The 27089-nt window shown below is 46.2% G+C and overlaps 1 protein-coding gene, 1 long non-coding RNA gene and 1 pseudogene across 5 annotated transcripts; 1 reads left to right on the top strand and 2 right to left on the bottom strand.

Moving 5' to 3' along the window:
- Nucleotides 1-1524: 1524 nt before the first annotated feature.
- On the top strand, nt 1525-26438 carry LOC135274256 (uncharacterized). 4 transcript variants are annotated; one of them, XR_010342078.1, is made up of 4 exons: nt 1525-2285; nt 24555-24676; nt 25486-25556; nt 26066-26438. It is a non-coding gene; the product is annotated as an uncharacterized LOC135274256 (long non-coding RNA). The 4 variants fall into 4 exon arrangements; XR_010342079.1 differs by lacking the exon at nt 1525-2285 and adding an exon at nt 22761-22825; XR_010342080.1 differs by lacking the exon at nt 24555-24676 and having other exon boundaries at nt 1527-2285.
- On the bottom strand, nt 3813-6389 carry LOC105707168 (NADH dehydrogenase [ubiquinone] 1 beta subcomplex subunit 8, mitochondrial-like; annotated as a pseudogene).
- ACOT6 (acyl-CoA thioesterase 6) lies at nt 13018-21270 on the bottom strand. The gene is made up of 4 exons (XM_012438280.3): nt 21168-21270; nt 18881-19494; nt 16317-16519; nt 13018-13671 (listed from the first exon to the last, which is right to left on the bottom strand). Exons 1-4 carry the CDS (start codon nt 21203-21205, stop codon nt 13066-13068), a joined length of 1461 nt encoding a protein of 486 aa, XP_012293703.1. The 5' UTR covers nt 21206-21270; the 3' UTR covers nt 13018-13065.
- Nucleotides 26439-27089: the final 651 nt, after the last annotated feature.

Here is a 27089-nt window from a genome sequence, read left to right as displayed (position 1 = left end):
ATCAAAACACTGCATTCCAGCCTGGGCAACAGAGTGTGACTACGTCTCAAAAAACGAGTAAAGAAACAAAAACAAACCCAGACATCCAAATTTAAAGGACCCTTTGATTTCTCAATAAATTTAAGATACAGTTGGAGTCACCAAAATCCATAATTCAACAGGGATTAAACTATTTTAAAGGTCTAATGAAGGTGTACTGTAATGTGAACTACATGTGTAAAGAGATAGTAAAATGTCAAACTTATATGCTCCCAACGTTGGTCTATTATTTCTCTTTCAACATTCCTATTGGGGATGTTTTATTCCTTCACTATTCCAAGAGAACAATTCATTGGCCAATTGTTTCCTAGTATTTGTTAGATATATGCCTTTGTTATTTCAATTAAAGTAAAAGTGGCTGGGCAGGGTGGTGAGATCCTGAGTCCCAGCTACTTAGGAGGCTGAGGTGGGAGAATCACTTCAGCCCACGAGGGAGGTTGCAGTGAGCCGTGACAGTGCCACTGCACTGCAGCCAGGGTGACAGAGTGAGACCTTGTCTCAAATAATAATAGTAATAATAATAATAATAAAGCCAGGCTCAGTTGTGTGTGTCTGTAATCCCAGTACTTTGAGAAGCTGAGGTGAGACGACTACTTAAGGCCAGGAGTTCAAGACCAGTCTGGACAGCATAGCAAGGCTCCATCTCTAAAAAACCATAAAGGTTAAAATGAGGCCATACACGCCTATAATCCCAGCACTTTGAGAAGCTGAGGTGGAAGGATTATTTGAGCCCAGAAATTCGAGGCTGCAATAAGTCATCATGGTACCATTACACTCCAGCCTAGATGACAGAGAAAGACGACCTAGTCTCTAAAAAACTAAGAATTAAAAAAAGAAAGACAGCTGGGTGTCGTGGCTCACACCTGTAATCCCAACACTTGGGTAGGCCGAGGTAGGAGGATCGCTTGAGCTCACTAGTCCAAGACCAGCCTGGGCAACGTAGGGAGACTCTATCTCTACAAAAAATAAATTTTCCTGGGTGGCACACGCCTGCTGTCCCAGCTACTCTACTCTGAAGGCTGAGGTGGGAGGATGGCTTGAGCCCAGGAGGGTGAGACTGCTGTAAGCAAACAAAAGCATTTAATGCTAGAAACTTCGCAGCCATCTTATGCTGAATATAGCAAACATTCAGGGTGTATGCTCCTAAGGAACAGCGTCTGCAGCACTAGGACTCTGGCCGGTGAGCAGCTGGCGGAATAAAGGTGCATGGGATGAAATTTAGATCCTAGCCACCATTTAGGGGAATGAATGTTCCACTTGATGTCTAGGAGACAAAACAAAGGAGCTCGCTTTGTTTTCAGATGACAAACGAGCTAGCAAGCCAGTTTTCCTAAACCAGCCAGTCGATTCCCTCACTCTGCTGCCAGGCGCTCTGCGGAAAAGGGCCCGCACCTGCGGGCAGCAGGAAGACCCCCCCGCACCCCTACCCCGCAGGCGGCCGGTTTGCAGGCGCGCGCGGTGCAGCTGGGGGTGAGGAATCAGCGCTGCACCTGGGCGGAGGCCAGCGACGGAACCAGCGGCGCCCTCTGCTGCGGCGGCGTTAGGTGGACGGTCGCCTCCACTTTGAGGGGGTTTTTCAAGGTGGCCCTCGGCATCCGACTGAGGCATGGATCCTTCGAAGCGACCGGCCTGAGGTCCACGCCCGTGAAGTCGCCGCCTAGAGCCGGGTCCCTGACCAGGTCGAGCCCCCTCACCGCTGTACGCCTTGTGGTGGGCGAGGGAGTGGAAGAGGTGGCCTCGGTGACTGACGGCCGACACCGCAGGGTCACCCGCTCCCCCGGGCCAAGCCTTCCGCTTTCATATCCAGGCGCTCCTCGTCCAGCCTAGTCTTGGGCGTGACGGTTAAGGTCGCGGCCTTTTGGGAGAAAAGGAGCGATGCGGATATTTGTCCTCCAAGCCTGGAGGGGGACCCAAGAGGCTTGGAGCGCGGCCGGGGCAGTCAGCCACACGGTGCCGGTACCGTTGCGGCTTTAAGCCTCGCAACGTCTGGCGGCCTGGCGCTGGCGGCCTAGGGTTTGCGCTGAGGTGGAGGGAGGAAGGCCCGGTCTGGCAGAGCGTGGCCTCGTGGGGCAAAACCCTACAGGACCACGAGATGGGACCTGGTCTTGTCCCTGCGGCGCCACCTAGCAACGGGTTGCAAGAAGAGGCGACTTCGGAGGGCCCGGGGTCCTTTGAGCTCCTTGAGGCCCCATGTGGAACCGCCTGGAAGAGGCAGGATCCCCTCGCGAGTTTACCCTGGACGTGTGGTGAGTAAGTTAAGGATTTTTAACAGAAAGTGCCAGCCCGTGGCCTCCTCTGAATTCCCTCTCTGGCCACCAGGGGTCAGTATTCCCTAAGCCTGATGGAAGGCCGCCAAGTGTGCTAGGCTCCTAACAAATTCCTTTTCTCCCTTTAATCTTTGTCTTGGATTAAGAAAGACTGTCAAGGTTAAAGTTTAAACGTTTCCGATGGGATACTGAAGTGAACTATAAAGGTACAGATTGATAATAGAAACTGGTGGAGACACACTTCTCTGACTTTAATGCCAGCAAAGACCCAAAACCAGCCCGGGGGGACATAGGGGATAAGCGCAAAAGGGAGCATAAATTTTGCTTTTTCATTCAGAAACCAGAACTACAGAGCCAGGCGCGGTGGCTCACGCCTGTAATTCCAGCACTTTGGGAGGCCGAGGCGGGTGGATCACAAGGTCAAGAGATTGAGACCATCCTGGTCAACATGATGAAACCCCGTCTCTACTAAAAAAATACAAAAAAAAAAAAAAAAAAAATAGCTGGGCATAGTGGCGCGTGCCTGTAATCCCAGCTACTCCGGAGGCTGAGGCAGGAGAATTGCCTGAACCCAGGAGGCGGAGGTTGCGGTGAGCCGAGATCGCGCCATTGCACTCCAGCCTGGGTAACAAGAGCGAAACTCCGTCTCAAAAAAAAAAAAAAAAAAATACAAAACTTAGCCGGGTGTGGTGGCAGGCACCTGTAATCTCAGCTACTCGGGAGGCTGAGGTGGAAGAATTGCTTCAACCCGGGAGGCAGAGGCTGCAGTGAGCCGAGATTGTGCCACTGTGCTCCAGCTTGGAGGACAGAGTGAGACCCCATCTCAGACCAAAAAAAAAAAAAAAAGGAGAAAGCTGAACTTCAAATGTATACCCTGAGGAAATAAGCTCTATTGTCCTGTGGGGCCTGGCACAAGTATTAACAATGTATATATTTTTCATGCAGAAAAAAAGCTTACAAGTATATTACATTTCTGTTTTTTTAAGATAGAAAGAAGGCCTTGAACCCACAAAATAAAACCATAGTTTTACATTCATACGTACATTTTTATGAATATTGTATTTTGTATATGTATATAGAATGGTACTGGAATGGTTCTGGAAGGAAACACTTCATAGTAACTACCCTTGGGAGAGACTGGGATTGGGTAATGATTTAAGAGGACCTTTTATTTTATCTGTATTACTTTAATCTTTCACAGTGAGGAATGTATTGATATATGTAATTTAACATTTGTTTTCTGGCTAGGCATGGCAGCTCATGCCTGTAATCCCAGCATTTTGGGAGACAGAGGCAGAAGGATCACTTTAGGCCAGGAGTTCAAGACCACCCTGGTCAACATAACGAGACCCTCCCCCCCACCATCTCTACAGATTTTTTTTCTTTTTCTTTTTTTTTTTTTTTTTAACCACCACAGCACTGAGTTTTATTAGGGATTTCATTAAGGTTAAATTTCTAGGAATGAGGGAGTCCTAGTTAGAGGGCACAAAAGCCCACAAAGTCTCCTCAGATCTCATAGTGGCTCAGGTTCTTTGGAGGGATCACCACCCCGTTCCAGGTATAGATTATTGCAGGGATACTGATCTGGCCCCACAGGCTGGTAGACAGGGCAAATCACCCCTACCCAGAACATGAACATCATGAAAGCCACGGAGCTGAAGAGCTGTATACACATGATATTCCAAGAAATAGGTGTGGGGGACATATCCACATGGTTCCTGATATACATTTCTAGGTACCAGTGTATCCCCAGTTCAACCTCAGGTCCAGGTGGTCTCAGTTACACCATGGATCCCTCTCCTGCTGTGAGTGGTCAGGGAGTTTCAAGTAGTCCTCATACCCCATGCTGTCAAGGCTCATAGTCTTCCACATGCATATTATACTTAGTGGCAGCGACCCGTTCTTCTTCGTAGTTTAAGGCCCTGGGAGCATGTCCTTGGTAATGTGGTGAGGCTGTCTTTGCACCCAATGGCATCACATTCTGGGATGCCCTTTGCAGCCACTGGACTCCCAGGACCCCAGCCCTGGCTGCCGCTATCTTCACCTACTACAAAAATTTTTTTCAAATAGCTGGCCATGGTGGCTCACGTCTGTCATCCTAGCTACTCAGGACTCAACTGAGGTGGGAGGATCACTTGAGCCCAGGAGTTAGAGGTTACAGTGAGCTATGGATTGCACCACTGCTCCCCAGTCTGGGTGACAGAGCAAGACCTTGTCTCTAAAAATTAAAAAAAAAAATTTTTTTTCTACTATAGAATTCTATCTTATAGGCCTTCATGGAGAAACATATTGTTGAAAAGAAACAAATTTTAAAAAAAGAATTCTATCTTAATTAAAATGCATGTGTAAAATGAGGTTAATTAACCCAGGTGAACACATTTTATTAAACTGCTTGTCAAAGAAGAGGATTGTGTATATAAGTCCTAAAGTTGGGGAGAAACAATCCCATTTTCAAATCTTATCCCACTTACCTATAAATAATTGCCATGTGTCATATTTCTGGATAGAATATATTTGCCACTGAAAACATATGGCCATTGGACCAAGAGTTTCTTGTTTACAGCCATCCAACAACCTGGTTTTCTTTGAAAAGTAAGTATCTGTAAGGTACTTTTCTCTGAAAAGTAAGGACTTATTAAAGTCCTGTCTTTGGTCCTTTAGGCGTAAATATTGTTGGGGCTCAGAGAACAGCACCCCAAAATGAAGGCCTCAGAATCAAATGTTTTTCTTTGACCTTCTCCTGCCCCCCTGTCTCTGAGTCCTATTCTTCCCTGAGGCTAGCCATAAAAACTAGAATCCCTTTTCTTCTAGGCAGATCGTAGAAACCAGAACTCCTTTTCCCTAAAGCCAGCGATAAAACCTCAAAATATTACTGAAATTTTCCCTCTGCCTTTCTGTGTAAAAATTGGCCATAAACGAATTATCTGATCTACCTTATCTGACTGTAAGTTGTGATTCCCATTCTGAAGAGGGACTGCCCCACACCCAGAAAGAAGGAATGCAAGCTCAGAAAAGCCAAGAAGAATCTAGACAGACAGGCCTTGCTGGGTTTCCCCACTCAATGGGGGAATGAACACTATCCAGCCTGTGGTGTGGGGGTAAAAGAATTTACCAAGACAGTTGTAGGTAAAGAAAGGGAGATTAGAGAAAGTAGGAAAATATTTAAGATTTATTAGAGAAACTAGGAAAATATTTATTAGAGAAAGGAGGAAAATATGTTGCAAGAACGTTGTAACAGGCAGGCCAGCAGAAGAGAAGTTGACTGCAAAGAAACAAAGGCTTGCTGGGGATTTTATAGAATAGTGTTTATACTGCCTGTTGAAGAGGGATTGTGCAGTAGTGATAACACCAAGGTTGCTGTGAGCTAACTTACAGGGGTCTGGTGATAGTTGGGTGGAGGAAGATTATGAGTTGTTTTGCAGGAGGGCCGTGTCCTGGACCATGAAGAAAGGCAGACTTGTAGCTTATCTGCTTCTTCGTTTTGCTTTCCACTGATCCCACCAACCTGACTCCCTTTCTCTAATTAGGACTCCACTCTTTTTGTCCAGTCTTTTCTTTTCTTTTCTGAGACAGAGTTTCGTTCTTGTTGCCAGGCTGGAGTGCAATGTCACAGTCTTGGCTTACCACAACCTCTGCCTCCCAGGTTCAAGTGATTCTCCAGCCTCAGCCTCCCAAGTAGTGAGATAACAGGCATGTGCCACCACTCCCGGCAAATTTTGTATTTTTATTAGAGATGGGGTTTCTCCACGTTGGTCAGGCTAGTCTCGAATTCCTGACCTCAGATGATCTACCTGCCTCGGCCTCCCAAAGTACTGGTGAGGGAATGTGTTCTCTTTCTGGGTCCACAGGAGGGCATAGGTTTAAGGATAAGAACTTCCCAGCGCCATGCCCCCCTCCCATCTCTCTCCATCTGGGAGATTTTACAGTCTCTGTTTTAATTTTTGAGAGCACGGGAAGAATCTAAAAGTCAATCACTCCAGCAGAAGTTCTGAGGAACTCCTTTCATTAGCCAGAGGTCTTGGAGAAGGTGGGAGTTCCTCCCAGGTTAAAAGTCCCCTTCTTCCACACCCCTTTGGACTCCATGTTTGGATCCCCTTCCACGAATACTGTCTTGTGGAAGCCTGTCTTCCCCTCCTAAACTCCATCTCTGTCTCTCAATTCCCTTCCACCCAGTGTGGAAGCTGTCTTTCTTCTTCTGGATTCCATCTTTCTGGATTCTCTCACTCAGTGTGAGAGGAGCTTTCCTTCTCTGGATTTCCCCTCTGGGATCCCCTTCTACACTCTCATGGAAGTTTTCTCTCTTCTTCTCTTTTTTTTTTCTTTCTCTACCTAAATAAATAGCTTTTCTGCAACACTTTTTGGATCTGGAATTTACTTTACAAGTGTATCATGCACCTGCTGTGGTCCCCTCTCTCATTCTTGAGAGGGCGAGAGACCAAGAACCTACAATATTCTCTCGTGGGAGCTGTGCCTCCCTGGCACCCCAAAACCCGGTTACACTGGGATTACAGGCGTGAACCACCATGCCCGGCTGTCGAATCATATTTCTACATGGCTGCCCATACTTTGTTGAACCTAAGTGTAAAAATGGACAGTTTCCCCTGTGTCTTTGCATCGTCTTCTTTTTTTTTTTTTTTTTTGAGATGGAGTCTTATTCTATCACCCAGGCTGGAGTGCAGTGGCGCGATCTCAGCTCACTGCAACCTCCACCTCCTGAGTTTAAGTGATTCTCCTGCCTTAGCCTCCTGAGTAACTGGGATGATATGCATGTGCAACCATGCCCAGCTAATTTTTGTATTTTTAGTAAAGACAGGGTTTAGCCAAGTTGGCCAGGCTGAACTCAAACTACTGACCTCAAGTGATCAGCCTGCCTCAGCCTCCTAAAGTGCTGGGATTATAGGCATGAGCTAATGTGTCCAGCCTCTTTTTTTTTTTTTTTTTTAATACAGTGTCTTGTTCTGTTGCCAAGGCTGAGTGCAGTGGTGCAATCACGGCTCACTGTAGCCTCCATCTCCTGGGGTCAAGCTATCTTCCCACCTCAGCACTCTCCCAGTAGTTGGGACTACAGAAATGTGTCACCGTGCCTGGCTAATTTTTTCATCGATAGAGACAGGGTATGTTGCCTAGGGTGGTCTAGAACTCCTGGCCTCAAGCAGTTCTCTAGCCTCAGCCTCTGAAAGTGCTGAGTCCAAAGAGCTGGGATTACAAGCATGAGTCACCACACCTGGCTGGATCTTCATTTTGAAGGCTCCCATAATACACGTTAAATAAATTTGTATGCCTTTTCTCCAATTTGCCTTTTGAAAGTTGATTTTTTCAATGAACCTTCAGAAGGCCAAGTCTTTGCCAGGCACAGTGGCTCATGCTTGTAATCCCAGCACTTTGGGAGGACAAGGCAGGTGGATCACCTGAGGTCAGGAGTTTGAGATCAGCCCGGCCAACATGGTAAAACCCATTCTCTACTAAAAGTACAAAAATTAGCCAGGTATGGTGGTAGGCACCTGTAATCCCAGCTACTTGAGAAGCTGAGGCAGGAGAATTGTTTGAACCTGGGAGGTGGAGGTTGCAGTGAGCTGAGATGGCACCACTGTATCAGTGACCTCCCAGCATTAGAAAAACAACTCAAGTAGTTTTGACATATGCCTCCAAATCACTATACTGCCCATAAATATTAGATTTTGTGAGTATGTATGCTAACATGTGAAAAAATACAATGCCTTCCACAAGCTTTTATCGTCCCAGGGTTCTAAGGCCACTTTAAATGAATATGAAATAGCTTACTCATGATAATTTGAAAGAATCAAGAAGTCTTTGTGTTTTCAATATCCTGAAATATGTAACAGGTTTGTACAGATGTTTTTTAAATGATCAGTGGTTAGAAAAAACTTGCATTTGTGACCGGGCATGGTGGCTCATGCCTGTAATTCCAGCACTTTGGGAGGCCGAGGCAGGTGAATCAACTGAGGTTGGGAGTTCGAGACCAGCCTGACCAACATGGAGAAACCCTGTCTCTACTAAAAATACAAAAATTAGCCAGATGTGGTAGCACAAACCTATAATTCCAGCTACTTGGGAGGCTGAGGCAGGAGAATCACTTGAACCTAGGAGGCGGAGGTTGCAACGAGCCAAGATTGAGCCACTACACTCCAGCCTAGGCAATGGAGAGTGAGACTCCATTCTTGATAGCCCTTTAAACAATTCAATACTGCATGTTAACAACGATTATATATATTTTTTTCTTTTTCTTATTTTGAAAAAGACTGAAGTATTGTGAAAATTACCAAATGTGACACAGAGACACAAAGTGAGCACATGCTGTTGAAAAGGGTGCTGATAGACACTCTTGACACAGGGTTGTCACAGACCTTCAATTTGTGGATAATTTAATAAAGCAAAGCCCAGTAAAACAGAGTATACCTGTATTTGAAAGTTAAAATATGTTAAGTACTTTACACAGATTATCTAGTTTAATCACAACAACCTCATGAAGTAGTTACTATTATTATACCCACTTCATATATGAGGCATCTAGACAGAAATCCCAGGCTGCACTGCTTACTAACTGTGTGAGCCTGGATTTATGTCTACTGTAGAAGCATCCTTGATGATATTACCTGTCTCAGTGCATTTGCGTTGCTACAAAGAAGAGCTATAAAGAAAAGAGGGTTTTTTTTGTTGGGGGTAGGGGGAGCAGTCTTGCTCTGTCACCCAGGCTGGATGGAGTGCAGTGGTGTGATCATGGTTCACTGTAGCCTTGGCCTACAGTAGAGTTATTCTCCTACCTCAGCATCCTGAGTAGATGGGACTACAAGTGGGTACCAAGTGGATACCACTGCACCCAGCTATATTTATTTAAAAAAAATTTTTTTTGTAAAAATGGGCTTTCACTATGTAGTCTAGGCTGCTCTTAAACTCCTGGTCCCAAGCAATCCTTCTGCCTCAGCCTCCTAAAATGTTGGGATTACAGGCATGAGCCACCACCCCTGGCCAAAAAGAGGTTTCTTTGGCTTATGGTTCTGCAGGCTCTACAAGAAGCAGAGTGCCAGCATCTGCTTGTGGGGAGGGCCTGAGACTGCTTCCACTCACTGCAGAAGGGACAGAGACCTAGCATGTGCAGATCACATGGCCAGAGAGAAGCAGGAAACATGGGAAGGAAGTGCCAGACTCTTTTTCACAACCGGCTCTTGGGGGAGCTCTGTCACCTAGGCTGGAATGCTGTGGCATCATCATGGCTAGAATTCCTGGGCTCAACCAATCCTCCTGCCTCAGCCTCCCAAGTAGCTTGGACTACAGGTGCTCACTACCATGCCTGGTTAATTTTAAAAACATTTTTAGTAGAAACAGAGTCTTGCTAGTTTGCTCAAGCTGGTCTTGAAATCCTGGCCTCAAACAATCCTCCTACCTGGGCCTCTCAAAGTCTTAGGATTACAGGCATGAGCCACCATGCCCACCTGGGGATCAAATTTCAAATGGGATTTGGAGAGGACAACATCTAAACTATAGCACTAACCTTTACATCACTTAGTGTTTCTTAGTACGACTATCTTTGGGAGAAACCGATTTCTAAGTGTTGCTTTTATTTTATGAAAGTTGTATATTTTGTGTAAGTAATTAGGTTTCCTGTTTTGCATAAACCACTATTAAATACATGACTGAATGAGTGGTCAATCTAGGTAAGTATATAGGATTCCAAAATAAGCACTATTATATTAGCCTCATTTCTGGCTTAATTTTATGGATAACTTTTCTCTTTCTCCCTTCTACTTCATATTGTTTTACTCCATTTTGGATGCTTGGTAACGACCTGAGATTCTTTTTGAAATAAAGATCCCAGAGACAGGTGGCCACATACAGTCACCTCCTGGGGAAAAGCAAATACTTTTAGTTAGTGTATGCCATTTTTAGGTTGCTTTATCTGTAAGGAAGAAATTGAGGTCTAGGGCTGTGCTGTCCTAGTGTTTTAATTCATATAGATGTAGAGTCATGATCCTCCTACACGGCTTCTGGGACTACCTTTCTGGCCTGCTACATTCCTTATATCTTCCTCCTGTGATCTCCCACCCCAAAAACATCTCTATAGTAGCAGGTCCACTTGGGAGTGAGTTGAAGCAGAGGCTTCCAGAATTCACATCATAGAAAATTATACTACACAGGCCAGGTGCAGTGGCTCATACCCGTAATCCCAGCACTTTGGGAGGCCAAGGTGGGCTGTTCGCTTGAGCCCAGGAGTTTGAGACCAGCCTGGGCAACATAGTGAGACCTCATCTCTACAAAAAATAAAAAGGTAGCGGGGTGTGGTGGTACATGCCTATAGTCCCAGTTACTCGGGAAGATGAGGTGAGGGAATCACTTGAGCCCAGGAGATCGAGGCTGCAGTGAGCCATGATCACGCCACTACACTCCAGCCTGGAAGACAGAGTGAGACCATCTCAAAAAAAGAAAAAAGGAAAGGAAATCAAAGAAAAATTCTACTATATGGTAAATGACTATACTCAAAACAGCGTTTAACAGCTGATCATAATTAAGTTACCTCTAAGGAACATTTCATTGTTAAGATCTAATGGGCACTTACTTGGATAGACTCAAATTGGCAAAGGATTTTGTACATACCCAGAAAATCATGGGATGTGCCATGAAATTACTGAAAAACTTCCTTTTTTATTTTCTTTTTTTTTGAGACAGAGTTTCACTCTTGTTGCCCAGGCTGGAGGGCAATGGTGCGATCTCAGCTCACTGTAACCTCCACCTCCCGGGTTCAAGCGATTCTCCTGTCTCAGCCTCCCAAGTAGCTGGGATTATAGGCATGGGCCACCTTGCCCGGCTAATTTTGTATTTTTAGTAGAGATGGGGTATCGCCATGTTGGTCAGGCTAGTCTCGAACTCCCAACCTCAGGTGATTGCCTGCGTTGGCCTCCCAAAGTGCTGGATTACAGGTGTGAGACACTGTGCCTGGCTGAAAAACTTTCTTTTGCTCAAGGAGTGAGTCTTAACCACCGCACACGGCTGGTAGCTTTCTTAACCACGTCTTAACCACCGCATATGGCCGGTAGCTTTCTTAACTATCATTTGCTTTCCTTCCTTATCCAACAATCTGCAAAGTTCGAATATGTCTTCTAATAAGCAAATCAACTGATTTCCTAGTAATGGGCCATCCCCTAATATTTATGAGGATGGATCAGGAGTATACACAGGGGCCCAGACACCCTATACCTAAACATTTCAAAATTATAAATCAAATGAACAAAGTGTTAAATAAGGTATATTATTTTCTTCTGCCTTGATAAATATAGCACCATAACAACTCGTAAGGTCAGGCTCAAATTTAAAATCTTAGAATCTGTTAGAGTTCTGTACTGGTCTCTACTCTTTGCTCTGGTCTGTTACAACTCTAGATAGTGCCCAGTACATTGCATTGGGTTGAGGCAGACAGGTCCCTGTCCTTCTCAGGAGGAGAGTAATCGAACTAGATGGTTGTGGGAGGAAGTCTGATTTGGTAGGCATCACATGACATCCAAAGATGAAGGCTGTGGCCTGCAAGGAATTGTCCTGAAAATCTTGGCATCAAGACATTCATTCTTCCAGGCAGACAGTGACCATATAATGACTGAAAATCCCCTGGCAAATGTAAAGGAAGTATATCCAGAGGTGCAGTGCTCCAGGTCTTCAGATTGGGGTTCAGAGACAAGTCTTTTTTTCTTTTGATACAGAGATTTGCTCTTGTTGCTCAGGCTGGAGTGCAGTGGCATGATCTTGGCTCACTGCAACCTCTGCCTCCTGAGTTGAAGCAATTCTCCTGTCTCATCCTCCCAAGAGGCTGGGATTACAGGCGCCTACAACCACGCCTGCCTAATTTTTTGTATTTTTAGTAGACACGAGCTTTCATCATGTTGGCCAGGCTGGTCTTGAACTCCTGACCTCAGGTGATTCACATGTCTCAACCTCCCAAAGTGCTGGGATTATTGGCATGAGCCACCATGCCCAGCCCAGGGACAAGTCTTGAGTAAACATTCAGCAATGTGTATGGGTAATAATGAGACAGAGTCCATTCCTTAAGGCACTCGGGTGGTCAGGTTTCCAAAACTCAGACATGGTCAGTTAGGGCCAAAGGGGATATGAGACTCCAGAGCAATACCAAATGTCTGTCCTCAAAAAGGGGGACACAAGGCCAAAGCTAGGCCAGCCACTGAGAGTTGGGAAAGCACTTCTTATATTTCTCTCGGTTAAGGTGAAGACCAGTCCTACAAATAAGATCAAAGTTAAGCCTATGTGGACCCAGCAGTGAAGGAAGGCAAGTTGCAAAGGTTGAGAATCAGGGAGGACCTGATAAGGAAGCTGAGCTCGCTTTGTCCCAAAAAAGGTTCCTACATGCTCTGGAAAACCCAACACAGGCTAGGTACGGTGGCTCACACCTGTAATCCCAGCACTTTGGGAGGCTCAGGTAGGCAGATCACTTGAGGCCAGGAGTTCAAGACCAGCCTGGCCAACATGGCAAAACCTCATCTCTACTAAAAAATACAAAAATTAGCTGGGTGTCATGGCATGTGCTTGTATTCCCTGCTACTCAGGAGGCTGAGGTGGGAGAATAGCTTGAACCTGGGAGGCAGAGGTTATGGTGAGCCGAGATCACGCCACTGCACATCCGGCCTATGTGATAGAGTGAGACTCTATCTTACCAAAAAAAAAAAAAAAGAAAAGAAAACTCAACATGAGATATATGAATAGGATTTTTATTAAGGGTATCTGGTCTTTGGCTACAATGTTACATTTTGCTGTGCTTGACAGATTTTTTACCATTGAGATGTTTATGGAAGAAAGTTTGAATTTGCTGCCAGGCATCTACCTGTGCCTTTGAGTGAGCCTTTGGCTCACCTCCATAGACTACTGCTTCACCCAAAACTGCATGCACAGAGACTCTAAAAGGAGGAAAATAAGGTGGGTTAATATAATGACCAGTGCCTGGGTAACAGATTATCTGGGGTCTTTCTTTCCCATGGGCTTGTAACCTTTCAGAGGCTATCTGAGCGTAGAATTCACTCTTCCAGCTTTGATCATCCATGCCAACAATAAACAAGAAAGGCCCCTGGGCCTTTTCCAATGGAATAAGACTTTGGTGATTGCGTTCCTCCAATGGATTGCTCCAAGTGTCCATGAAATTGAAAAATCCTGACTTAGTGATTTTTATTTTTCCTGTATCACTGACAAGTTTAGGAATAATCATATCCTTGTAATGCAGAGGAGCTATTGTGTTGGCTACACAGGCATTAATAACTACAGTGGCTGTGATGTCCTTCAAGAAAGAAGCCATTGAGAGACACAGGTCACCTCCTTTGGAAAATCCAAGAAGCCCAATACTAGGAGCTTTCACCTGTTGAGGAAAAAGAGAAAGAAAACAAGCTTATAATTCATAAATGGAGGTCACAGACAGTGATTTTACATTCTCTAAGTAGCTTTTTTTTTTTTTTTTTTGAGATGGAATCTCACTCTGTCACCCAGGCTGGAGTGCAGTGGCGCAATCTTGGCTCACTACAACCTCCGCCTCCCAGGCTTAGGTGATTCTCATGCCTCAGCCTCCTGAGTAGCTGGGATTACAGGCGTGCGGCACCACGCCTGTCTAATTTTTGTATTTTTAGTGGGGATGGAGTTTCACCATGTTGGCCAGGCTGGTCTCAAACTCCTGACCTTAAGTGATCCGCCCGCCTTGAGACCTCCCAAAGTGCTGGGATTATAGGTGTGAGCCACCGCGCATGGCCGGTAGCTTTCTTAACTATCGTTTGCTTTCCTTCCTTATCCAATGATCTTCAAAGTTCAAATATGTCTTCTAATAAGCAAATCAGTTGATTTCCTAGTAATAGGCCATCCCCTAGTATTTCTGAGGACGAGTCAGGAGTATACACAGGGGTCCAGACAGCCTATACCTAAACATTTCAAAATTATAAATCAAATGAACAAAGTATTAAATAAGGTATATTCTTTTTTCCTGCCTTGATAAATATACCACCATAACAATTCCTAAGGTCAGGCTCAAATTTAAAATCTTGGAATCCACTGGAGTTCTGTACTGGAACGTGACATAGGGGAGAGCCAGTCCCTGGATCCTGCACCACACTTCTCTTCCATCCCTGGCTTCTTCATGGACCTTAAGGGGCCTCTCACACGTGTGTGTGGACACCCCAGCCTGCATGTTTAAGGCCTAGGTATATATACACTGACGAACTCAGAAAAGAGGCTTAGGGCCTGGAAGCAGGATCAGAGCTGTTTGGCAGACAATTCTGGTCTGCCAGATCCCAAGAACACTGGGGGTTGTGAGGAAACCCTGAAGAATATCTTATATCTTAACATTGGCATGTCTGGGTCTCTTTAAACCTGGATGATAACAGAGTATCTATCATCCATTTTTAGTTATACCGAAGTGTTTTTGTTGTTGGTGGTGGTGGTGAGTTTTTTTTGAGATGGGGTTTTATTCGTTGCCTAGGCTGGAGTGCAATGGTGCAATCTCAGCTCACTGCAACCTCCACCTGCCGGGTTCAAGCAATTCTCCTGTCTCAGCCTCCCAAGTAGCTGGGATTACAGGCGTGCACTACCATGCCCTGCTAATTTTTGTATTAGTAGAGACGGGGTTTCACCATGTTGACCAGGCTGGTCTCAAACTCCAGACTTCAGGTGATCTGCCCGCCTCGGCCTCCCAAAGTGCTGGGACTACAGATGTGAGCCACTGCAACTGGCCAAATATTTTAATTAATTAATTTTTTCTTTTATCAGATAAGGACTTTCTTTACAAAACATATTATCATACCCAACAAAATTAATAATGATTACTTCATATCATCAAATACACCATTCTTATTCAAGTGTCTCTAGTTGTCTTCTTTTTTCTTTTTTGAGGCGGAATCGCGCTGTCTCACTGTCTCACCCAGGCTGGAGTGCAGTGGCACGATCTTGGCTCACTGCAACCTCTGCCTCCTGGGTTCAAGTGATTCCCCTGCCTCAGCCTCCTGAGTACCTGGGACTACAGGTGGACACTACCATGCCCGGCTAGTTTTTTGTATTTTAGTAGACAGGGTTTCACCGTGTTGGCCAGGATGGTCTCCATCTCCTGACCTTGTGATCTACCCGCCTTGGCCTCCCAAAGTACTGGGATTACAGGCATGAGCCACCATGCCTGGCCAACAATTTATAGACATTTTCTCTATATACATTTACATTAATCTTTTTAAGAAGGAAAATTGAACTCCACAGAGAGTAACTTCCTTCTTCAGAATCATAAGGCCACTTTGTAGTAGACGCAGAGCCAGAACTCTTTTTAGTCCCGTGCTCTTTGAATTTTGGTACACAATTACAAAGAAACTAAATAGTCAAGTCTTTGTTTGTTTGTTTGTTTCGTTTGTTTGTTTGTAGATCCAAACCAATTTTTTTTTGAGACAGAGTCTTGCTCTATTGCCAGGCTGGAGTGCAGTGGCGCAATCTCAGCTCACTGCAACCTCTGCCTCCTGGGTTCAAGTGATTCTTCTGCCTTAGCCTCCCGCGAAGCTGGGACCACAGGCACGTGCCACCATGCCCGGCTAATTTTTGTATTTTTAGTAGAGACGGTGTTTCACCATGTTGGCCAGGATGGTCTCGATCTCTTGACCTTGTTATCCACCCACCTCGGCCTCCCAAAGTGCTGGGATTACAGGCATGAGCCACCTTGCCCGGCCAATAGTCAAGTCTTAAGGCATTAGAGAGAGAGATGGGAGAAAATAGAATTAACAATCCTAGTATAATAACGTTTTTTGAGATGGGGGTCTCACTAAGTGTTGCCCAGGCAGTCTTAAATGCCTGAGGTCAAACAACCCTCCACCCTCAGCCTCCCAGGTAGCTGGGACTACAGATGCACATCACCATGCCCAGCTTCTAACCTAGTAACTTTTGAAGGAGACTTGGTATCTCCTGGCATGTTTCTAGTTCCCAGTGTTCAGCTGTCCATCAGCTCTACCTGCTCTCTTCTACACTCAGGTGATCACCAGAACCCACCTTTGGATGCTGCAGCATAAAGTCCACAGCTTCTTCAAAGTACTCCAGGTGTATATCATTCAGATATTTGGGGAGGTCTTCAAATCTGAAATAAGCCAGAGCAAGCACAGCAAAACCGTGTCCGGCCAGGAGGCTGGCTCTGTATTCACAAAGGCCACCACTACTCCCAAATAGATCAATGATCCCGGGAAAGGGCCCCTTGCCTAGAGAACATCACAAATCACAAGGAGCTTTAGATTCTCAAAACACACTAAGTAAACAAGTTTTAGAAGCCAAGGAGATTGGGGGTAGAGAGATTGGCAGAAAAAGAACAAAATGTCTTATTTTCTTAATAATAATATAGAGGGATAAAAAACTACATATTGGGTACAATGTACACTACTCAGGTGAGAAGTGCACTAAAATCTCAGAATTCATTACTATACAGTTCGTCCGTGTAACCCCAAGCCACTTGTACACTAAAAGCTAATTAAATAGTTTTTTTTATTTTTTATTTTTGGACAGAGTCTTACTCTATTGCCTAGGCTGAAGTGCAGTGGCGCAATCTCGGCTCACTGCAACCTCTGCCTCCTGGGTGCAAGCCATTCTTCTGTCTCAGCCTCCCAAGTAGGTAGAATTACAGGCATGTATCAGCATGCCCGGCTAATTGTTTTGCATTTTTAGTAGAGATGGGGTTTCGCCATGTTGGCCAGGCTGGTCTTGAACTCCTGACCTCAGGTGATCTGCCCACCAGGGCCTCCCAAAGTGCTGGGATTACAGGTGTAAGCCACCATGCCCAGCCTTGTTTGTTTTTAATGAAAGTTTTTAGTCGATTCTTAGTATGATTTTTTTTTTTTTTTTTGAGACAGGGTCTTGCTCTGTCACCCAGGCTGGAGTATAGTGGCACGATCTTGGCTCACTGCAACCTTGCCTCCCAGGTTCAAGCGATTCTTCCACCTCAGTCTCCCTAGTAGCTGTGACTACATGTGTGAGTCACTATGCCTGGCTAATTTTTTTGTACTATATTTTTAGTAGAGGTGGAGTTTTGCCATGTTGGCCTAGCTGGTCTTGAATTACTGGCCTCAAGTGATCCACCCGCCTCAACTTTCCACAGTGCTAGGTTTACATGCCTGAGCCACTGCGCCTGGCCCAGTTAGTATTATTTATTGAGCTCCTACTATGTCCTTGGGAAAGCCTCTAGGAATATAGATATTTAGAAATCTGTAAGACCCAATTCTACCCCCAGGAATTTACAGTGTAGTGGGCAGCCATGAGTTAAGGCTAAGATTGCTGAAGACCTGTAAAACTAAAGCATGGTCTCTTGTTTTGGAGAATAATCACAGAATTCAGTTTAAGGGATTCTGTGTGCTGTTGCAACTCTAGAATTTATTTTTATTTTTATTTTTTATTTTATTATTTATTTATTTTACACAGGGTTTCACTCTGTTGCCCAGGCTGGAATGCAATGGTGTGATCTCGGCTCACTGCAGTCTCCACCTCCTGATATCAAGCAATCCTCCCACCTCAGCCTCCCAAGCAGCTGGGACTACAGGTGTGCACCACCATGCCTGCCTGACTTTTTTTTTTTTTTGTAGAGACAGAGTTTCACTATGTTGTCCAGGCTGGTCTTGAACTCCTGGGCTCAAGTAATCCGCCCACCTCAGCCTCCCAAAGTGCTGGGATTACAGGCCTGAGCCACAGTGCCCAGTTCAGCATTTTCTATGGTAGAGGTTTAAGTCAGCAATTTAGTTGGACGGGATTAATCTGGGGTCTTCTTTCTAGCCCACCTTTACCTAGAAAGCATCCTGTGTTTACTTAGACTAGGGTTCCTCAACCTTAGCAGTGTAGACATTTGGAGCAAGATCATTCTTTGTTCTGGCAGTTTTCCTACGCGTTGTGGAACGTTTAGCAGCACCTCTGGCCTCTGCCTGCTAGATGCCAACAGCACTTCTCCCTTCAGGTATGACAACCCAAAATGTCTCCAAATATTGCCAAACATCGTCCCCCAGGGAAGGCGAAAAATCACTTCAGGTTGAGAACCAGGGACAGCATGTTTATGATAGAAGGGAAGGGACTGTCAGGCAGTTCTGTATGTGTTTTTAAATGATTCTAGGGCATTGCCACTTTTGTGGATTTTAGCTTCTTTGGAAGTTTGATGTGACAGGAGGCAAAAACCATTCTTGCACATCAGCTTCAGGTTTTGCCCAAATCATATTCAAACACAACCACATGGCTGGCAGATAGTGGCTCTCAATAAATAGATAATAAGTTGAATGCACTATTCAGCACAGGTAAAAATTGATAGTGTCTCAATTGGGAGGGATGTGAAATTTGGAAAGACTGGAGCAGCTACTCAGGAGGCTGAGGCGAGAAGAACACTGGAGACCAAGAGGCTGCAGGGTGAGCTATCCAGCCATGGCACTCCAGCCTGGGCAGCACAGGGCACCTAGAGACTCAGAATCCATGACAGACTCTGGAGAGAAGTAGCAAGTTCAGGGACGTTCCACGTCACGTGATTCCCAGGACATGCAAGGGGCCGGCAGAGGTCGCAGAGCTCGACCAAGTTCTGACCAGAAGCTACTCACCTGGCGGCAGGAAGAGCGCGGCGCGTACCCGGCCCGCACGCACCAGCTCGCGCCGCACGCCCGGCTGGAGGAAGTCGCGCTCGTGCCGCGCCTGGCACAGCAGCCGCCCAGGCTCGGGGTCGTGGCCGTCCAGCACCTCCAGCTCCACGGGGACCGGCGTCCGCACGTCGCGCTTCACCAGCTGCCCCAAAGCTTTCTCGGGCTTCAACGCCCAGAGCAGCCCCATGGGCTCGCACCCCGCGAAGCTGCCGCCCAACGCGGGCGCGTGCTCCAGGTCCAGCTCCCCGCGGGCGTCGGCGCGGTAGCGCGCGTGGGCCCGGAAGAGCGCGCCATTCTCGTCGCGCAGGGACGCGCGCAGCGTGACCGGCTGCTCTGGGGCCAGGCCCCGCACGGCGATGCGCACCGGCTCGTCCCAGCAGCTGCGGCCGGCGGGCTCCAGGATCAGCGTCGCTGCCATCCCGACCTGGGTAGAATAGGGTCGACCCAGCTCCGCCGAGTCAATGGGCGGGCCTGACGGCTTTGCCCAACACAGGAAAGCAGTCGAGGGCAGAGCCTTTAACTGTACTCCCATTGGTTGGGATTGAGGACAGGCTCCAAGCCGCTGCGTGGGGCGCCTAGAATTTGTGCAAACACACCAGTGTCCCAATAGAATAACTGCTGAAATAAGAGTTAATGACTAATCTGGCAGGGCCCGGTGCCTCACGCCTGTAATTCCAGCCCTTTAAGAGAACGAGGTGGGTGGATCACACCTGAAGTCAGAAATTTGAGACCAGCCTGACCAACACAGCGAAACCCCATCTCTACTAAAAATACAAAATTAGCCAGGTGTGGTGGTGCATGCCTATAATCCCAGCTACTAGGGAGGCTGAGGCAGGAGAATTGCTTGAATCCGGGAGGCAGAGGCTGCAGTGAGCCGAGATTGCACCATTGCACTGCAGCCTTGGCAACAAGGGCAAAACTCCGTCTCAAAAAAAGAAAAAAGTGAATGACTATCCCTGCAATCCAACGTAGTGAGTGTCGAAATAGAGGTACGAAAACCACTGAGAGGTAAAGGATTGAGAGAGATACAGTTCAAAAATTTAGATTTTGAAAAAGCATCCCAGGTGATTGTATTCAGGTGATGCGTGGAGAAACATGGTCATAATTCACCCCTTACCCTTCCATCCCTTACCAAGCCTTTTTTCCTAGAGCTAATGGTACCTGAAGCAAAGCTGATTTTGGGGAGGCAGACCTGGCAGAGTTCCGGTCTGACCCTGATCCTTAATACTAAAACCTGATGATCTTTAGCAAGAAACATAACCCTCTAAATTTAGTTTTTGTTTTTGTTTGTTTGTTTTGACAGAGTCCTGCTCAGTCGCCCAGGCTGGAATGCAGTGGTGCAATCTTGGCTCACTGCAACCTCTGCCTCCCGGGCTCAAGTCATTCTCCTAACTCAGCCTCCCAAGTAGCTAGAATTACAGGCACCCACCACCATGCCTGGCTAATTTCTGTATTTTTAGTAGAGATGAGGTTTCACCATGTTGGCCAGCCTGGCCTTGAACCCTTGACCTCAGGTAATCCTCCCATCTCAGCCTCCCAAAGTGTTGGGATTACAGGCGTAGGCCAACGTGAGCATCCTAAATTCAGTTTTCTTATCTGAACAGGCTTATTGTGACCATTAAATGGGCTAACATGTAAAAACACTACACTGGCACACCTATAGGGTTAGTACCCAGTGAAATTTTTGTTTTGTTTCTCAACTCACTAATCTAATCAGTGTTAGATTCCCTTTTGGATTGTATGCATACAGAGTTCTAACAGTAAGTAAGTGGCACTCTCAGCCTGTGTAATTCAGCAGAGTTTTATAAAGGTACTATCTACAAAGGCATGGACAAGGTTTAAAAACAGAAACAATGAAACAAGATTTGGTGTAGAACTCTGAATCTGAAGGTTCAAGGGAAGGGGGCAGTCTGGTAGGAGTTGTAGCTTTTCTAGAGGGTATGGTTTGTGGCAGGAAGGAGGAGACTATAAATTCCTTGACGCTCCTGTTTTTCAGTATCTTGCTAATGCTTCTTTTTGGCCAAACCCAACCATACAGCTCAGCCTAGCTGGGAACATAGCAGGGTAGAGAAGGGAGAAGAGCATATAGTGACACCCAGCTCAATAAACATGTATAAACTGAACAAAAAGGTATTAGACTATATGAAGCAAGTTCACTGTGTGCTGGTTACCAACTTGTTTGAGTCCAGTGAGACAAAACAGATTCATATATTTAATACAATGTACATTAACTGGATTTATTACTTACATATAGGCAGCAAAGGATGACAGAAGCCTAAGAATCATTGCAAACCAGTCCTCCGGGGCTCAGGAATGCTGTGGGGTGATGGAGTCTCATGTGCATGTGCCCACTTGCACTGCAGCTGCCCTGAGTTTTGTAAGCTGGGGTGGGTCATGTGACTGCTGGGCTAAAGCACTGAAAGACATCCTGTTTGTAGGGAGGGACTGGGATTGAGCCAGGGCCATTCCAGCCATCCATCCCTATCTCGGGATGTTACATTTCCATCACATTCTATGGTTATTCTTGAGAACTACTAATGAGAAAGAGGGGAGAGCTGAGTCAGTTCAAGGCCAACCAGAGAACTGCCCTACAGTCTGTCCCCAACCCAGGTATCTCCCTTAGCAAACCTAGTACATTTCATAGGCCCTCCAGACTCCCAGGATCTGGAGGCAGAGGTTTGTCTGATCATATTAATGTGGCACTTCGGCCAGGCATGGTGGCTTACACCTGTAATTCCAGGGCTTTGGGAGCCTGAGGTGGGTGGATCACTTGGGGTCAAGTGTTTGAGACCATCCTGGCCAACCCCGTCTCTACTAAAAATACAAAAATGAGTTGAATGTGGTGGCGCACGCCTGTAATCCCAGCTATTTAGGAGGCTGAGGGAGGAGTACCACCTGAACCCAGGAGGTGGCGGTTGCAGTGAGCCCAGATCGTGCCACTATACTCCAGCCTGGGTGACAGAGCGAGACTCTGTCTCAAAAAAAAAAAAAAAGAAGTGACACCTTGACTGACACAACCTCAGTGTAATATTATTAAGCCATCAGAATACATTTCACTAGGTCCAGGAGACTACTATGATAAGCAGGATGATCAGGCTTGCTTGGAGCTGTCGCCTTCCCCCAAGTCCTAGTGATCCAGGTAAGAAGTTGCTAAAGAGGTCCAAGAAAGATTTTTTTTTTTTTTTTTTTTTTTTGAGATGGAGTCTCACTCTGTCGCCCAGGCTGGAATGCAACGGTGTGATCTCTGCTCAGTACAACCTCCGCCTCCTGGGTTCAAGCAGTTCTCCTGCCTCAGCCTACTGAGGAGCTGGGATTACCAGCACCCACCACTATGCCCAGCTAATTTTTATATTTTTAGTAGAGATGGGTTTCACCATATTGGTCAGGATGGTCTCTAACTGCTAACCTCAGATGATCTGCTTGCCACAGCCTCCCAAAATGCTGGGATTACAGGTGTGAGCCACCAAGCCTGGCCAGAAAAATTCTTTAGGTAGCCACGCTGACTGCGGTCAGCAGGCTTGCTTTCAGATCTCCTCTACCTGTGTCTCATCCATGCCTGAGATATTATCCAGGTATAACAGGAGGTGTTGGCAGTGGCACACACTCCTCCTTGTCTTTTAAAACAAACTTCCTAAGGATTTGAAGGGTGTCTCTGGGCTGCCAAGGCAGCGGCACTGGAAGCAACAGTATCATTTTTTTCATGAGCACTGACTCCTATGCCTGGTACCAGAAATCTCATAGAGGATCAAAACTCAGAGTCAGCCACTACCTGGCAGGTTCCTAATAAGCATGGTGCATACTTTTAGGTTGGTGGGCTAATAAAGTGTCTTGTTCCCAGGGGTGATATGCAGGAGCACCCCCAAGCATGTCCAATGTCCAGGATTCCATGATCTGCCAGCTTTCCAGGTATGACATTGTCCATCCCATATTTGGCTCACTCCCAGATCACCCACAGAGGAAGAAGCAGTTTTCAGATGCACACTGCATTGTTTTATTCAGTGACCCAGTCATGGCTATGGAGGATTGATATTCACCAGGCAATTCTCATTGATGGAATAGTGACATAAGCTCACTCTCCCCCATACAATCAATATTGTTCACAAAACCTGTACACAGAGGGCTGGCATTACACCTGATATGGTTTGGCTATGTCCCACCCAAATCTTATCTTGAATTTAGTTTCCATAATCCCATATGTCCAAGAGGAACTTGGTGCAAGGAAATTGAATCATGGGAGTGGTTAGCCTCATGTTGTTCTCATGATAATAAGTGAGTTCTCATGAGATCTGATGATTTTATAAGGGACTTTTTCCCTTTTGCTCAGCACTTTTTGTTGCTGCCATGTGAGGAAGAACATGTTTGCTTCCCCTTGCCATGATTGTAAGTTTCCTGAGGCTTCCTTAGCCAAGCTGAACTGTGAGTCAATTATAACTCTTTCCTTTGTAAATTAACCCCGTTCAGGTATGTCTTTACTAGCAGCGTGAGAATGGACTAATACAATAAATTGGTACTGCAGAGAGTGTTGCACTGGTGTAAAGGTACCCAAAAATGTGGGAGTGACTTTGGAACTGGGTAACAGTTCCAAAGTCTGGAACCTCTGTTGGCACCATTTGGAGGGTTCAGAAGAAGGCAGGAAAATGTGGGATTGTTTAGAACTTCCCAGAGACTTGGAGGGCTCAGAAGACAGAAAGATGTGGGAAAGTTTGAAAGTTCCTAGAGACTCATTAAATGGCTTTGACCAAAATGCTGATAGTGATATGAATAATGAAGTCCAGGCTGAGGTGGTTTCAGATGGAGATGGGGAACTTCTTGGGAACTGGAGTAAAAGTTACTCTTGCTGTGCAAAGAGATTGGTGGCATTTTGCCCCTGCCCCAGAGATTCGTGAAACTTTGAACTTGAGAGAGATGATTTAGTGTATCTGGCAGAAGAAATATCTAAGAGGCAAAGAGTTCAAGAGGAAGCAGAGCATAAAAATTTGGGAAATGTACAGGCTGACAATGCTATAGAAAAGAAAACCCTGCTGGGTGCAGTGGCTCATGCATGTAATCCCAGCACTTTGGGAGGCCAATGCGGTGGATCACCTGAGCTCAGGAGTTTGAGAGCAGCCTGGCCAACACGGTGAAACCCCATCTCTACTAATAATACAAAAATTAGCTGTGTGTGGTTGTGCACGCCTGTAATCCCAGCTACTCGGGAGGATGAGGCAGGAGAATTGCTTAAACCTGGGAGACAGAGGTTGCAGTGAGCCGAGATAGGTCACTACACTGAAGTCAGGGTGACAAGAGCTAAACTCCATCTCCAAAAAAAAAAAAAGAAAAAGAGAGTGAAGAAAACCCCATTTTCTGGGGAGAAATTCAAGCCAGCTGCAGAAATTTGCATAAATAACAAGGAGCCTAATGATAATCATCAAGACAATGGATAAAATGTCTCCAGGGCATATCACAGACCTTCATGGCAGCACCTTCCATCAGAGGCCTGGTGGCCTAAAAGGGAAAAATGATTTCTTGAACTAGGTCCAGGGCCCCCCCTGCTGTGTGCAGCCTTGTGACTTTGTACCCTGTGTCCCAGCCACATCAGCCGTGGCTAAAAGGGGCCAAGGTACAGTTCAGGCCATTTCTTTATTTTGTTTTTTAGGTGATATCTTGCTTTGTTGCTCAAGCTGTAGTGCAGTGGCACCAATCTCAGCTCACCACAACCTCCACCTCCCGGATTCAAACAATTCTGCTGCCTCAGCTCCTGAGTAGCTTGGACTATAGGTGTGTGCCAGAATGCTTGCCTAATTTTTGTGTTTTTAGTAGAAATGGGGTTTCACTATGTTGACCAGGCTGGTCTTGAGCTATTGACCTCATGATCTGCCTGCCTCAGCCTCTTAAATTTCTGGGATTACAGACATGAGCCACAGGGCCTGGCCCAAGCCATTTTTTCAGAGAGTGCAAGCCTCAAGCCTTGCTGGGTTCCCTGTGGTGTTGGACCTGTGGATGTGCAGAAGACAAGAATTGAGGTTTGGGAACTTCTGCCTAAATTTCAGAGAATGTATGGAAATGCCTGGATGTCCAAGCAGAAGTCAACTGCAAGAGTGGGATCCTTGTGAAGAACCTCTGCTAGGGCAGTGCAGAAGGGAAATGGGGGTTGGAGCCACTCCACAGAGTCCCTGCTGGAGCACTGCCTAGTGCAGCTGTGAGAAGAGGGCCACTGTTCTCCAGACCCCAGAATGGTAGATCCACCAACAGGATGCACTGTGTGCCTGGAAAAGCCTCAGGCACTCAATGCCAGCCCATGAAAGCAGCCAGGAGGGTGTCTATACCCTGCAAAGCCACAGGGGCAGAGCTGCCCAAGGTCGTAGGAGCCCACCTCTTGCATCAGCGTGACTTGGATGTGAGACATGGATTCAAAGATCATTTGGGAGTTTTAAGGTTTAATGATTGCCCTACTGGATTTCAGACTTGCATGGGACCTGTGGCTCCTTTATTTTGGCCAATTTCTCTCATTTGGAGCAAGTGTATTTGCTCAATGCCTATACCCCCATTGTATCAAGGAAGTAACTAACTTGTTTTTGATTTTGCAGGCTCATATGCAGAAGGGACTTGTCTCAGATGAAACTTTGGGCTTGGACTTTTGAGTTAATGCTAGGATGAGGTAAGACTTTGGGGAACTCTGGAAAGGGCATGCTTGTGTTTTGAAATGTGAGGACATGAGATTTGGGAGGGGCTGGGGCAGAATGATATAGTTTGGCTGTGTCCCCACTCAAATCTCATCTTGAGTTGTTCCCATAATCCCCATGTGTCATGAGAAGGACCCAGTGGGAATAATTGATTCATGGGGGTGGTTACCCTCATGCTGTTCTCATGACAGTGAGTGAATTGTCACAAGATCTGATGGTTTCATCAGGGGCTTTCCCCACTTTTGCTTGGCACTTCTTGCTGATGCCATGTTGCCAGGTCTGTCCCACAGACCCTGGCCAATGGATGAAATGTGTACTTAGACACGTGTATGCAGTATAAGAGCAGCTAGGTGACTGCCTGTCTCTAGTGGCCAGAAAGCCCCAAGAAACTGGAGCGCTTGCGTTTATTCAGTGCAGGCACAATGTTGAAAACCTGGAGACATCACAACCTGTAGGTAATTAACATTTATTGTTCCGCTTTCAGGGAACATCATGCATGGATGATCAAAGGTCAATTCCTGGTCCACATAAGTAAACAAGCCTGTTTAAAATAAATTCCTCCACACTCCCTTGTACCTACTCCTTGCCCTCTGCCTCAGGGTTATAAAACAGCTGCCTTCAGCTTTTCTCCCCGGGGGCTCTGCAGAACCTTCTGACCTTTCAGAAAGTTTGTGTCCTTTCCCTGTAGTTTTTCCCACCACTCTGATCAGTCCCCTACACCATGTGAAGAAAAACATGTTTGCTTCCCCTTTCGCCATGATTGTAAGTTTCCAGAGGCTTCCCCAGCCATGCTGAACTGTGAGTGAATTAAACCTCTTTCCTTTATGAAAGTGAATTAAACCTCTTTCCTTTACTCAGTCTTGGGTATGTCTTTATTAGCAGTGTGAGAACGGGCTAAAACAACACCAGTCTTTCTTTTTTGTTGTTGCCTTTGGGACACTTCATCTATGTAATCAAAGGAGCATGGAGCATCACAGTATGCTCCATGTAGTGGTTGTAATATTTAGCTACAGAAGTCAGTTAAAACAGGGCACCTCTGGCTCCCTTCCATAAGTGCCCCATTTTAACTTAATTGACTTCTGTAGCAAAACCAGCTACTGTGACGTACTAGCCCACTAAAATGTTACAACCACTACTTCTGTAGCAAGAAGAAGTTAAGACAGTGTCAGGCCAGTAGACTCACGCAAAAGGTTCCCTGATGCCCCCCACCCCGTTCCTTTTCCCCACCTTCCCGCTGCTGTGTGCTCTGCCCAGGAACTCTCCGAGTCAACCATGCCCCGGCTAATGCAATCCCAGCCAGCTCTTGCACCGGAGGACTCGCCCAGCTACCCAATAGCCAACGACAGCCTGCCCTGTTCCCTTCCGGTCCTCTTAGGGCCAATCAGAGTACCTTGCTGTTGCTCAACCCCCTATGCCATAAAAACCCCACACTCCGGGAAGTCTGCGTGACTTCTCTGGCCCCTCGTGTCGGACCGCAGAACCTCGCCCAGGAGCAGATTAAATTTCTT

The sequence above is a fragment of the Aotus nancymaae genome, unplaced genomic scaffold (assembly GCF_030222135.1).
Source record: "Aotus nancymaae isolate 86718 unplaced genomic scaffold, 86718_ANA_hifiasm-v0.15.2.pri h1tg000011l, whole genome shotgun sequence".
NCBI classification, from domain to species: domain Eukaryota; kingdom Metazoa; phylum Chordata; class Mammalia; order Primates; family Aotidae; genus Aotus; species Aotus nancymaae.
This window is presented reverse-complemented; position numbering and strand designations above follow the sequence as displayed.

Coding starts and splice junctions, on each gene's coding strand:
- ACOT6 (XM_012438280.3), bottom strand. CDS start 21,205: ATGATTCTTAGGCTTCTGTCATCCTTTGCTGCCTATAT. Junction 19,495..21,167: donor TCATCCTTTGCTGCCTATAT/GTAAGTAATAAA, acceptor CACAAATTCTAG/GCGCCCCACGCAGCGGCTTG. Junction 16,520..18,880: donor CGCGCTCTTCCTGCCGCCAG/GTGAGTAGCTTC, acceptor GATGTTCTCTAG/GCAAGGGGCCCTTTCCCGGG.